This window comes from Chiloscyllium plagiosum, chromosome 28 (assembly GCF_004010195.1).
Source record: "Chiloscyllium plagiosum isolate BGI_BamShark_2017 chromosome 28, ASM401019v2, whole genome shotgun sequence".
In the NCBI taxonomy this organism is placed as follows: Eukaryota; Metazoa; Chordata; class Chondrichthyes; order Orectolobiformes; family Hemiscylliidae; genus Chiloscyllium; species Chiloscyllium plagiosum.
The window spans coordinates 50,441,402-50,454,180 of record NC_057737.1 but is presented as its reverse complement, the minus strand read 5'-3'; the positions used below and the strand labels follow the sequence as shown (position 1 = coordinate 50,454,180).

General features: G+C 39.0%; 1 protein-coding gene across 1 annotated transcript in view; it reads right to left on the bottom strand.

The window, feature by feature from the left end:
* Positions 1 to 12,779, bottom strand: part of strip1 (striatin interacting protein 1) — a gene marked incomplete at its 5' end in the record, with an annotated part of 196,340 nt that overhangs the window by 147,235 nt on the left and 36,326 nt on the right. The window contains one exon of the mRNA XM_043718937.1: positions 4,383 to 4,451. Within this exon, the coding sequence (XP_043574872.1) occupies positions 4,383 to 4,451 (69 nt within the window). The remainder of the gene's footprint in view (positions 1 to 4,382; positions 4,452 to 12,779) is intronic.

Here is a 12,779-nt window from a genome sequence, read left to right as displayed (position 1 = left end):
TACAGACACACACACTCCCACATTCACACATGCACCCCCTCACAGACTTAAGACACTCTGCACTCACCACACACACACACAACTCCCACCCCAGACAGACATGCACAGACAGACAAAGACCCACATGCACACACATATTTTGTGGGGTGAATTTGTACTTGCAGAGTTACATTGTACTTTGCTCAAACACTGCATACACTCATGTAGAACTCTGAGCTCAAAAACTGCATAAATTTATGTAAAACTCTATTATCTCACTTTTTAGATTAAAATCAATCTAAACATCATAGCATAGACAGAGAACACATGGGGCTAACACCTTCAACATATTTCACCATTGTTAACAGCTAACCCAAGAATGCAACTTAAAAAAAAGGTTTTGTGATTTACACATGAAAGAAGTGAAACTATTACTGTATTCTAACAGATGAAAGGTTTAACAGACAATCAATTTGTCAATGTATAATTTCAGTTACATCACACTGTAAATCTTTGTTATAAATTCTGTGTTACAATCGAGCCCTTCACTATCACCTGATGAAGGAGCGTCGCTCTGAAAGCTAGTGTGCTTCCAATTAAACCTGTTGGACTATAACCTGGTGTTGCGTGATTTTTAGTTTTTTTTTAAAAGTATTGTTGTAAAAGGATTGCTGAAATTTTTAGAAAGTAACTTGACACTCATGGCAAGCCTAGTTTAAAATTCTACTTGAATAAGTAGTAATTGATGCTTTTTTTTTGCAGACAAGTTGGAGCAGAGGGGCTTTGTCATCAGATGGAGCCCTGTTTGGCAGAAAAAAAATCTGTCTAGGGGCTAGTGGCCAGTTATCAATGACAAAGGCTTTGTGCCTACCAACAATCATGTAGTTGGTACTTCGGTAACTGAACAGCTTTTGCTGGGATCACAAAACAGAGAAGCAACCAGATCTCTACCAGCTCAGGAGTGGTTTCTCTACTCCCTGCAGTCAAATCCCACTTTAAACATGAAAAAAAAGAATTTATCTGTCCTTCAGCACTTGGTACAAGTTATGGCTTTTTAATTGATAGATTAGAGATCTTTTAATACTGAACCAGCCACCTGTGCATTTTGTAAACTAGTGGAAGTATTCAGAAAAGGCGAAGAAATAATCTGATCAACAAGAACCAACTCAAGAGATCTTGTGAACAAAGACTAGATAGGATAATGAAGGAGGCATTTGGTATGCTTCCCTTTATTGGTCAGAGCATTGGATACAGGAGTTGGGAGGTCATGTTGCAGCTACACAGGATCTTGGTTGGGCCACTTTTGAAATACTGTGTGAATTCTAGTCTCCCTCCTATCATAAAGGATATTGTGAAACTTGAAAGGGTTCAGAAACAAATTATAAGAATGTTGCCAGGGTTAGATGGTTTGCGCTATAGAGAGAGGCTGAATAGGCTGGGGCTGTTTTCCTTGGAACGTTGGAGGCTGAGATGTGACCTTATAGAGGTTTATAAAATCATGAGGGGCATAGATTGGGGAAATAGACAAGATCTTTTCCCTGGGTTGGGGGAGCCCAGAATAAGAGAGAATAGGTTTAGGGTGAAAGTGGCAAGATTTATAAGGGGCACCGTTTTCCTGCACAGGGTGGTGTGTGTATGGAATGAAGTGCCAGAGGAAGTAGTGGACATTGGTACAATTACAACATTCCAACGGCATCTGGATGGGTATATGAATAGGAAGGGTTTAGAGGGATATGGGCTAAGTGCTAGCAAAGGGGACTAGATTAGGTTAGGTCATCTGGTCAGCATGGACGAGTTGGACCAAAAGGGTCTGTTTCTGAGCTGTACATCTCTGACTCTAGAACTGTTTTCCAGATTACCCATAATCAACGTTATTTCCTGTATGTCTGTGAATGCAAGGGGGAGTTTAGAAAGTGATTATTATTTTAAGTAGTCCTGTTAACTGTTTATCTACAACTAATGTAATTACTTATAGTAAGTAGCAAATCTTGCCAAGTACAGATTTGAAATCAACCTAGATTTGAAATTCAAAAATTTGGGATCCTTTGCATAAATCAGTTAAAATGTTTAGCTTTTGTGATGACTCTGGGAACAGTGAGGTTTGATTTCCAGCACAATACCCCAATGTGTTGTGGCACTAATAGCTTCCTCATCACTGAAGTTAAAATTGACTGGTCTGATATTGTTGGTCTTATCTACACGAACTTTCTTGAACAAAGCAGTTATGTTTGGAATTCTCCAGTCTTCTGGCACTTCCATCCAAGTCTAGGGAAGAGAAAGATTATAGCCAGCGGCCCTGCCATTTCCGCTGCCAATTTCTTCAAAATCTTTGGATTCATCATATCCAGTCCAAGTGCTTTAAAAACTTCAAGTACCAACAGCCTTATCCAATAATTCCTATCAATTGTGAACCCCTCTTGTGACAATTTCCTCCTATACCATCATGGCTGAGGTAACATTTCATTCTTTGGTAAAGACAAATACCAATTATTCATTTAACATCTCAGCTATGCTCCCTGCCTCCAACTATGAACTCCCTTTTTGGTCTCAATCAGCCTTGTCCTCCTTTTACCACTCTTCCATTAAAATGCCTATTGAAGACTTCATGTTAGCTGCCAGTATTTTCTCATAGTTTATCTTTGGTCCGATATTTGCATCTCCATCTGAACCTTCAGTATTTCTCGGTTCACAAAAGTTTATTTTCTACCTGATAGCTGTCATATGTCACTTTTTTCTTCTTTATTTTAATTTCTATCTCCTTTGTTATCAGGGAGCTCTGGATTTGTTTGCCCTACCTTTATCATTTGAGGTAACATACCTTGACTTACCCATAGCATCTCATTAAAGGTAGCCGATTGTTCAACTGCTGTTCTTTCCATCAAGCTCTCATTCCAGTCAATCCTGACCCATTCTGTTCTTACCTCATTGAAGTCTGCTCTCTAACTGATTTTTCTCATTTTGGGTAACTGTACGTCATTCTCCACCATCAACCTGAACTTTACGATGCAATGAACACTATCTCTTAAATGTTCCCCATTAATACTTAATTCACGCAGCCTGTGTCAATTTAAAGAAGCAGATTAACGGTGTATCTTTTCTCAGAAGGTGGACAGTATCTGGAACTCACTGCAGGAATGATGACAACATTTAGTAAGTAATTAGGTGACCACTTGAAATGCTGCAGCATACAGGGCCAAGTACATTAAAACATAACTAAAACAAACAATGAGCCACAAAATGTATCCCAGCACCTATGCTGTGATCTGCTCACAGTACATTCTGAACATCATGTTCACTTCAAGTCATCAAGAAATAAGGAAGACATTGAGCACTCAATCTGCTGCATTAAAAACAAGAACAAAACTAGAGAAATTTGGTAAATTGTGTGTTTGGATAATAATCTGTTGCCTATTTCCCTAAGATATATATAAGATGGCAGGGGATTGGTTAGCTGAGTTGACCAGATGGTTGGCTTGCAATGCAGAATGGTGTCAACTGCCATGGGTTAATTCCCACACTGGCTGAAATTACCATGAAGATCCCACCTTTTCAACCTGAAGCGCGATGAGCCTCAAGTTAAACCATCATTAGTTGTCTCTCTCTAATGAGAGAGCTGCCTATGCTCCGCCAAAACTGATGCCTTTGCCTATATAAGATGGTAAATGAAACTGAAAAAAAAAACAAGTCCAAAAAAATCCTTCAAATTAAGTCATGACAACAGAAGAGATGCAGTTCAGGCCAATAAAAGGCACTTTAAAAACCTTTGTAAAAACTTTGCACAACTTTACAGACTTTACAAACATTGAAGAAATTATGACATGCAACAGTGGAAGTGTTATGATGTGAAAGTGCCAGTGTTGAGCTGGGGTGGACAAAGTCAAAAATCACACAACACCAGGTTATAGTCCAACAGGTTTATTTTGAAGTATTAGCTTTCTGGACACTGCTCCTTCAATCAGGTTGCCGTGGAACAGGATCATAAGACACAGAATTTACAGCAAAAGATCACCGTGTCATGCAAGTGATACAACACAGTGAACAAACCTAGGTTTCATCTCGAGAATATGACTTGAAAGAAGTTCTGAGATTTACATATTAATGAACCAAAACCTGCAACCCATTCTAAAAGATAGAAGACTTAACAGCAATCTAGATTCGTTCAATATATTGTATCAGTTGCATGACACGGTGATCTTTTGCTATAAATTCTGTGTCTTATGATCCTGCTCCACAGCTACCTGATGAAGCAGCAGTGCTCTGAAAGCTAGTACTTCCAAATAAACATGTTGGACTATAAACTGATGCGCAATTTTTAACAATGAAAGAGTTGACAGTCTAAATTAATTAGAGAAATGCAATCAGTAAAATTCTCTTCCCATCTACACTATTTTGTTGTGACCTACCTTAGATCTGTACTGTCAGCCAAAGAGATTGCCGGCTTTCTCACTGCATTACTACATGCCGCACTGTTGCTGGAAGATAACATCAATTGGTCAATAACATGAACTCAACAGACAAATAATTGTTATTTTCAATGTTACTGAAAATTAAATTATTTAGTAAATCTAAAACAATTAACCAGAAGTTCTTAATGTTTCAATGACAATCATCATCATCACTAGGAGAAAAGTACTGAGTAAACTATTAGGATTGAAGGCATGCAAATCTCTAGGGCCTAATGGGCTACATCATAGAGTCTTAATGTAACTGGTTACAGAGAAAGTGGATTAATTTGTTAGAGTCATCTAGCACGGAAACAGACCTTTTTGGCCCAATTCATCCATGCCAACCAGGTTTCCCAAACTGAACCAATCCCAAATGACTGCATTTGGCCCATATCCCTGTAAACCTTTCCTATCCATGCATCTTATAATATTCCAAAATTTATTGGGAAAGATTCCAGTGGATAGGAAAAATACTAATATAACACACTTATTCAAAAAGAGAGGGTATCAGAAAATAAGGAACTACAGACAAGTTTGTTGAACATGCGTTCTTGGGAAATTAGGAAGATCCATTATTAAGGAAATAATAACAGGACACTTGGAAAGTCAGCAAGGTTTTATGAAAGGTAAATCCTCTTTGACTAATTCGCTAGAATTTTTCCAAAGATGCTGAATTGCCTACTCTTGCTCCTAGATCTTGTGTTCTTTTACAGACATTGCTATTAGGCTGACAGAGCGGTGGAACCACACAGCTCTGTGCAAACAGTGAAATGCAGCTTCTCAGGTAGCCCAGTAGTTTAAAATATTATAGAAGTGAATCATGTACAATATACAGTTCCTGGTTCAATTATGGATCTTAACTGCACAGTTAAAGTTACCTTCAGCCAAGATATCAATCACAACAATTCCCAGAATGGTGTATAGTTTCTTAGACCAAGAACATTCCCATTATATTTGCCATGCAAGATTAATCTATTAGGTAAAAACAATGACTGCAGATGCTGGAAACCAGATTCTGGATCAGTGGTGCTGGAAGAGCACAGCAATTCAGGCAGCATCCGAGGACAGGCAAAATCGACGTTTCGGGCAAAAGCCCTTCATCAGGAATAAAGGCAGAGAGCCTGAAGCGTGGAAACGTCGATTTTGCCTGTCCTCGGATGCTGCCTGAATTGCTGTGCTCTGCTAACTCAGAAGGACAATGGAACAGATTCAGGAAAACATAAATGGACCGATATCAAAGAACTAGTTTGAAGTAAAAAAGGCAGAGAAGGAAAGAAATAACAGCAATGACGTTACAAGTTCCTCTCTCCCTGTCTGTCTCCAGCTCAGGAACCAGTGTCCAATGAAAAAGCAACTTGGAAAAACAGCCATTCATTGAGATCTCAAGGACGTCTGCAAACTCTGTCACTGTTGAGGAAACAAGACAACAGCAAAACAATTGTGGTGTCAAGTTTCACTCTCATAATTCAAGAACTTTAAAATGCTATTTATTTTACCTTCCTGTCTGTAATAGACACCGTAACCCTTTTAAACATATTATCTGTGTTTTTGTGTGCGTATCACATAATGTTTTTACTATTTTGATTGGAGGGATTGTGAGTAATAGATTTCATTTTCCTTTCACCAAGAAACCTTGCATTTTCGGCTAGTTCATTTTAAACTGATTAGAACATAGAACAGTACAGCAGAGGAACAGGCTCTTTAGTCCACCATTGCTGTGCTGACCATGATGCCATTCTAAACTAATCCCATCTGCCAGGACATGGCCTATATCCCTTTATACCCCGTTTGTTCATGGGTTTGTCTAAATGGCTCCTAAACATTGCTATCATATTTGCTTCTACCATCTCTCCTGATAGTGCGTTCCAAGCATCTACCACCTTCTGTGCAAAATTTTCGCCACACATATCTCCTTTAAACTTTCACCTTTTTACCTTAAAGTTATGCCCCCTAGGATTTGACATTGCCACCCGGGGTAAAATACTCAAACTATCTACTCGATCCATGCCCATCATAATTTTTGTATACTATCAGTTCATCCATGAGCCCCAATGCTCCAGCAAAAACAATGCAAGCTTGTCTAATCTCTCCTTCTAGCTAAGTCATTCTAATCAAAGCAACACCCTGGTAACCTACTTTTGCATTATCTACAAAGTTTCCACATCTTTCCTTTAGGGTAATGACAAAAAATGCATGTAATACTCTAAATGTGGTTTACCTAAAGTCTTATGCAGCTGTGACATGTTGTGCCAACTTTCACATTCATTACCCTAACTGGTGAAGGCAGGCATGCCATATGCCTTCTTTGCCACCTTATCTACTTGTGTTGCCACTTTCAGGATGCTATGGACATTGCACGCCAAGATTCCTCAATATATCAAATGCTCCTCATGGTCCTGCATCATCCCAACTTGTTCAGATTAAACTCCATCTGCCATTTCTCTGTCCAACTTTCCAACTGATTTATATCCTGCTGGATCCTTTGATAACCTTCCTCAATATCCAGAACTTGACCAAACTTTGTGCCAACTGCAAACTTACTAATCAGGCCACCTACATCTACATCAAAATCATTTATATGTTCCAGGCAACAAAGGTCTCAGCACAGGATCCTTGGGTACACCTTGGTCACAGATCTCTGGTCAGAAAAACACCCTTGCACAACTACCCTCCATGTGCCAGACTACCACTGCGCCCCCTTTGTCCGCTGGCTTGATGGTGAGGTCAGGATTGGAGCAGAGGGATTGGAGGGCTGCGCGTTGTGAGGGTGAGAGGTTGGAGTGGGGGAGGAGGGTCGACAGGTTGAGGCGGTTAATGTCCCGGCGGCAGTTGGAAATGAAGAGGTCGAGGGCAGATTAATCTATTGTTATTTATGCATCTTGGTTGTGATACACTGCAGTAGGAGGAGTGCAATGGCAATTTCAACAGCAGAGCAGACTCAATGGGCCAAATACCCTTCCACACTCAAGTCTGACTACTCTACAAGCTGAGCTAAAATTGTAGACATTTTAATCAATCACCTAAATGGTCAATTTATTTACCTATTGAAATAGTATTTATCATGACTAAACAGAATAAAAGAAATGCCCGCCAGGCATTTTAACTAACTTAACAATGATACCCTAATTAGAAGCAAATTTATTCTTACATTAAGTCGTAAAACTGGTTAGTCAGCATTTGAATTCAACTATATACGTTCAATTTCAAGCAGACATTCACACAACAGACAGAACTACTCTGCACTGATGATTTAGGTTTAAAGAGTGAAACAGAACCACAGACCACGAGCCCAAATCAACAGTTAAAATGGAAGACTTCTCATAGTCCTGTTGACTTCGTGTTGACAGGATCAAAATGCTAACAGCTGTGGAAATGCGTTTGTCTAGATTTGTTGTGCCAAATAAGCTGTTTCCACATTGTAAGGATTCTTATGATTCTAAAATCACTCCGCTATAGCCTAGTTCAGTCTACTCCCTTTGGGTTCCACTCTTACCTACATTATCGATAAGAGGGAGAGGAGAATTGAATTATATTATTGTTCTCCTCTTTTGTACAATAGTTATTGTGATGTAGGATAGGATTTATCTATATTTGAATATAAATTATTTGGATTTTTGAACTGTGAACTATGACACTTAGGTTTTCTGTATGTCTAAGAAGGGATTTAACGATTAACTTGGAAGCATTTCCTTTCTTAAAAAAAAAGTCCAAAAGGCTAGTTGTAGAGATGAATGGTAACTTGTTGACCATGGAAGAATTTACAAGTGAACAAACAGTCAAGTATATTAGGCTTTCAGCAGAAAATTCTGGATTGTTTTGGATTTAGGGGAAACACCCATAGCTTGATAAGAAGCTTTTGGGTGTTAGTTTGGTTTTGTAGAAGTCTTGATCTGATTCCAGATGTGTAAACCAGTTATGCCTGAAAAAGTAATTGGTTTAGAACTTAAGAAATACGTTATCACAATGTAAGCAGAATAGTTTGAAGCTTGCAGACCAGATGTATTTGGTTACAACCTGAGTTATTCAAATCTGGGAAAGACTAAGCCTCCATGAGACTGGAGATCAGAACTTTCCAGAAAGTGCTTTCAACTGATATAAGGTGAACAGAGCAGCAATTTTTATTTTAAATTCAATAAAGTTGATTCTAAAATTTAAACAAGAATAACTTTTAAAAATAAATTATGATTGCTGAACTTGTATATAAAACCTCAGCTATATTTTATTGCAGTTCTAGGTATCATATCAGTAATAACTGTTTTCCTTGGAAAGGAGAAGGTCAAAATGAGCTTTAATGGAAGTTTTCAAAATCATGAGATGTGTGGACAAAGTGGATCTGGAGAAACTGAGCCCGCGAGGCAACGAATCAAGAGCAAGAGGGCACAGTTACTTACAAATGAAACTAACCTCAAAACATAGTACAGGGAGATTAAACCAAGGAATTTGAGAGAGCATTAAACAATTATTTGAGTAGATGCATAGTTTAAGTTTTGGGAAAAGACGGAGAATTAAATTGTGATCCTTATTTGGAAGGCCAATGCAGACATGATGGACTGAATGGCCTCCTTCTGCACTGTAGCAAATGTGATGTCTTTTCATGCCTTGTTGGACACTGGGGGGAAAAAAAAGATTCTATTTGATTTTTTTTGTCAATGTTTTTTCTGCAAGAAAACAAGTAAAGGAGGTTTTTATTTGTTCTTTTGGTCATTCTTGAAAGCCATTCACAAGTAGCAGCTATAACGTCAATTCTCTGCTGCTTTCTAAGGGTTTTACATTTGAGTCAAGGCATTGCTCTGTATTGCAGTGAGAGTAATTGTTAGGTAAAAAACTTCAAGATCTAATTCCATTAGAATGACCTAAGTTGATCACTTTCAGGTATCCAGAAAAATCAAAGGATTTTGGTTAATGTATGATGGGCAGCAATTTTTGTGAAATAACCTCTTGGCACGCGTGTTCACACGACCCATGATTTTCCTTGCACTTTCAAATAAACTCGTTGGACTATAATCTGGTGTTGCGAGATTTTTAACTTTGTGCACCCCACCGGCACCTCCAAATCATTCACATTTCCAAGTAGTGCATTCCATATCCTAACCACTCGCTGTGAAAGAAGCTTTTTCTCCCATCACCCTTACTTCATTTTTACATTACTTAAAATCTCTGTATTCTAGTTCATTTGTCTTTTTCAAGCAGGAAAAAGTTCTCCCTATTTACTTTATCTGCCTGCTCATGACTTTTAAAACATCTATCAAATCTATGCTCTTAATTCATTGGATGGAAACTGCCTTGGTCCCTGATTCATTCAGGGAGGTCTTTGCCAATTTGATTTCGGGCTCAATACTTTCATTTCTTTTGAAATCAGTCAGGTTCTTTTTCAACACCTTTTCATGTGGCTAGCCTGACTTCAGATTTTTTTAATTCTAGGCAGCCTTTCCAGAGTCACCTGTTTGTTGTTTCTGGTTGTCTTCTATTTTTCAATGTCTTTGGACTGTCCTAGATTCTGAGGACATAATACCTGGGACAAAATTAAGCCATTCTACAATAATATAACTCAATCCCTCGTCTCATTTTTGCTAGTAATTCTATGGCCCACAGCTTTCGCTGGAAGACTTTTGTTTTTTTCTCAAGCTTCCCTTTCAATCTCTTAAAACTCTAACCATGGTTTCCTTTCTTCTAGTAATATCTGGTAGCCATCCTGAGTAGAGGGCTCTAATCAGTTTTAGAATCAGGCTTACTTTCTATATGTTCCAGATGTGGAGTAACTGAGGTCTAAATGCTCAACAAGTATCTGAAATAGAGTCTGTTTTGCCTTACTGAGTATTTTTAGCTATATTCTCCAAGGTCAAATCTCAGCCATCCGTCACTTAGAGAAGCTATGGTTTCACAAGTCTTCCTTTTCTACATAGGCCTTTACAGTAAAATTTGATATTTTATCCTAATGTTAAGTTTAAGAGAATTTACTTTTACGTGTTCCTTTGTTTTCAAGGTTACTTTAGTCACTACATTTGTCCTCTTGACTTCTAACTAGTTTCTTTTCATATCTGATTGAGGTTTGCTTCTTAGGTTTGCACTCCAATCAGATTTTTTGCACTAAGTTATTTTAAATGCATTTAATTCCAGATTGTAGCAATTGTAATAAGGTCAGCCAGGTGACCCTTTCAGAATTTCTCCTGCCTGGGAGTGTTAACCTGGTCCATTCATGGAGCCCTGGCTGACAGTTGTAAACAGGAATATCAGAGGTTCTCTGAGCACTGGCTCGGAGGGAGCTGGACCATTGTCAAGTATTATGCACATGTAAATAAAGGGTCACTTGGTGACAGGATATAGCCTCTGTAGAGCTATTTCAGTTAAAACCAGACAAAAGAATATGCTCATGAAGAAATTCGTCCACAATAGTCGCCTTTGAATTGGGTAAGCATTTCTGACATCATGCTGCTATTGGAGAAGCTTGGCTCATTTGTTACTGCTGAATACTGGGTCCAGTATGTGGAAAAAATTTTATTTTTTTCAAACCAATGACCGAGGAAGAGGATAATCAACAACTAATTTTCCTGACAGCTTGTGGGCCCACAGCCTTTTTGATTATTCAGAGCCTAACCTTTCCTCAAGCAGCAAGAGTTGATGGATTTGGTTAAGAAACATTATGACCTCAAGCCTCCCTTGATTCTGAGACACCGTCAGTTTGAGAACCATGGGAACTCATGTTGGGATTTTTGATGAGGTTAAGACAACTGGCATAGGTATGTGACTTGCATTTAATTCGTAATGAGATGCTGAGAGACTGGTATGTGGGATTAATGATGCAATAATGCAAAAGTGCCTACTAGCTGAAGTACAATTGGACTTCAAAACAGGTACTACTACATGCTGAGTCCTCAGAAAACGCTACAAGCAGAGCTTATGAGTTACAGGGTAGTATGCCGATGGAAGCGGACACCCTTACCTGGCTGACTGAACTTGGGGGACACCACTTGAGTAAAGGCAATTGCATAGCCTCACTCAGCACATATCCTGAATACAGCAAGTCTAAGTCAGCCCACAGAAAAACCCCAAAACAAAGCCAAGTCGTAGTAAATGTTCTTCATGATCTGGATTGGCAAGCCATTTAGTTGCTACTCGAATGCAGATTTGAAACAGCAAGAGTGTCCCGCTGAACCTAATTTGAGTAAGAAAACTCATAGTTGGTTTCCAGGAGACAGCACACCCTGGAAAACCTACGTTTAGCTTGGAACATTTCCATAGAATTCCTACTGTGTAGAAACAGGCCATTTGGCTAAACGAGTCCCTCCAAAGACCCATCACACATAGCCTAATCACTCTACCTTTAATTTCCCATGGCCAACACATCTAACCTACACATCCCTGGACAGTACAGAGCAAATTAGCATAGCCAATCCACTGAACTTGCACATCTTTGGACTTGTGGGAGGAAACTGGATTGCAGAACCGATCTTTAACAAAATTCACTCTGTACTCCAACCCTTAAGTTTGCCCACGACTTCAGATGGACTGAGAATCTATACAGGGGAACCTTTACAGATTAAGGATACAACTTCGGTTCCAGTCTTGTCTGAGAAGTAGCTGGTTAGTTAGCACTGATTGTAGTAAAAGGCTCGGGGACCAAGCCTGTGGAGGAAAATTGGTTGAGCAAGATTCACCTTGATTGGCTCAACATTTTTCAATTACAAATTATAGGATATTGCCATTTCGGGTATCATCAGCAGATGATGGAGAACATTTTAAAAGGTCTACCACAGGTCGTCATTTATCTGGATGATGTGCTAACAACATAGAAAACTAATAAAGAGCACTCAAATATTGGATGTAGTGCTTAAATGTTTCACAAGGCGGGCTTATGAAGGGAAAAGTGCGTTCCAGATGCCCCAAGTGACCTACTTGGTTACAGAGTTGACAAGACTGGGTTACACCCATTGGAAAATAAAGTGAGGGCAATCTGTTCCCACATTTGTACTGGACCTTGGGTCTTTCCTTGGATTGGTTAATTATTAAGCAAAGTTTATATGTAATCTGGCCTCCATCCTGGCACACTTAAATTTGCTATTGAGAAAACGTCAACCTCAAAATGGTCTCTTAGTGAAAACGTAGCCTGTTGAGACAGCTATTGTTGTCTAAGGTGTTCACACACTATGAACCTAAGCAAGATCTGATGCTGACATATGATGCCTCCCCATACAATATTGAGGTAACGTTAGCTAACAGATTGCCCAATGAAGAGGAATGGCCAACAGTGTATGCTTTCCAGACTTTGGCTGATATAGAGCATAGATATGCCTAGATAGAGAAGGACAGTTTGGCAGGCATCTTTGGTGAGTGAAAGTTCCACCAATACCTTTACCA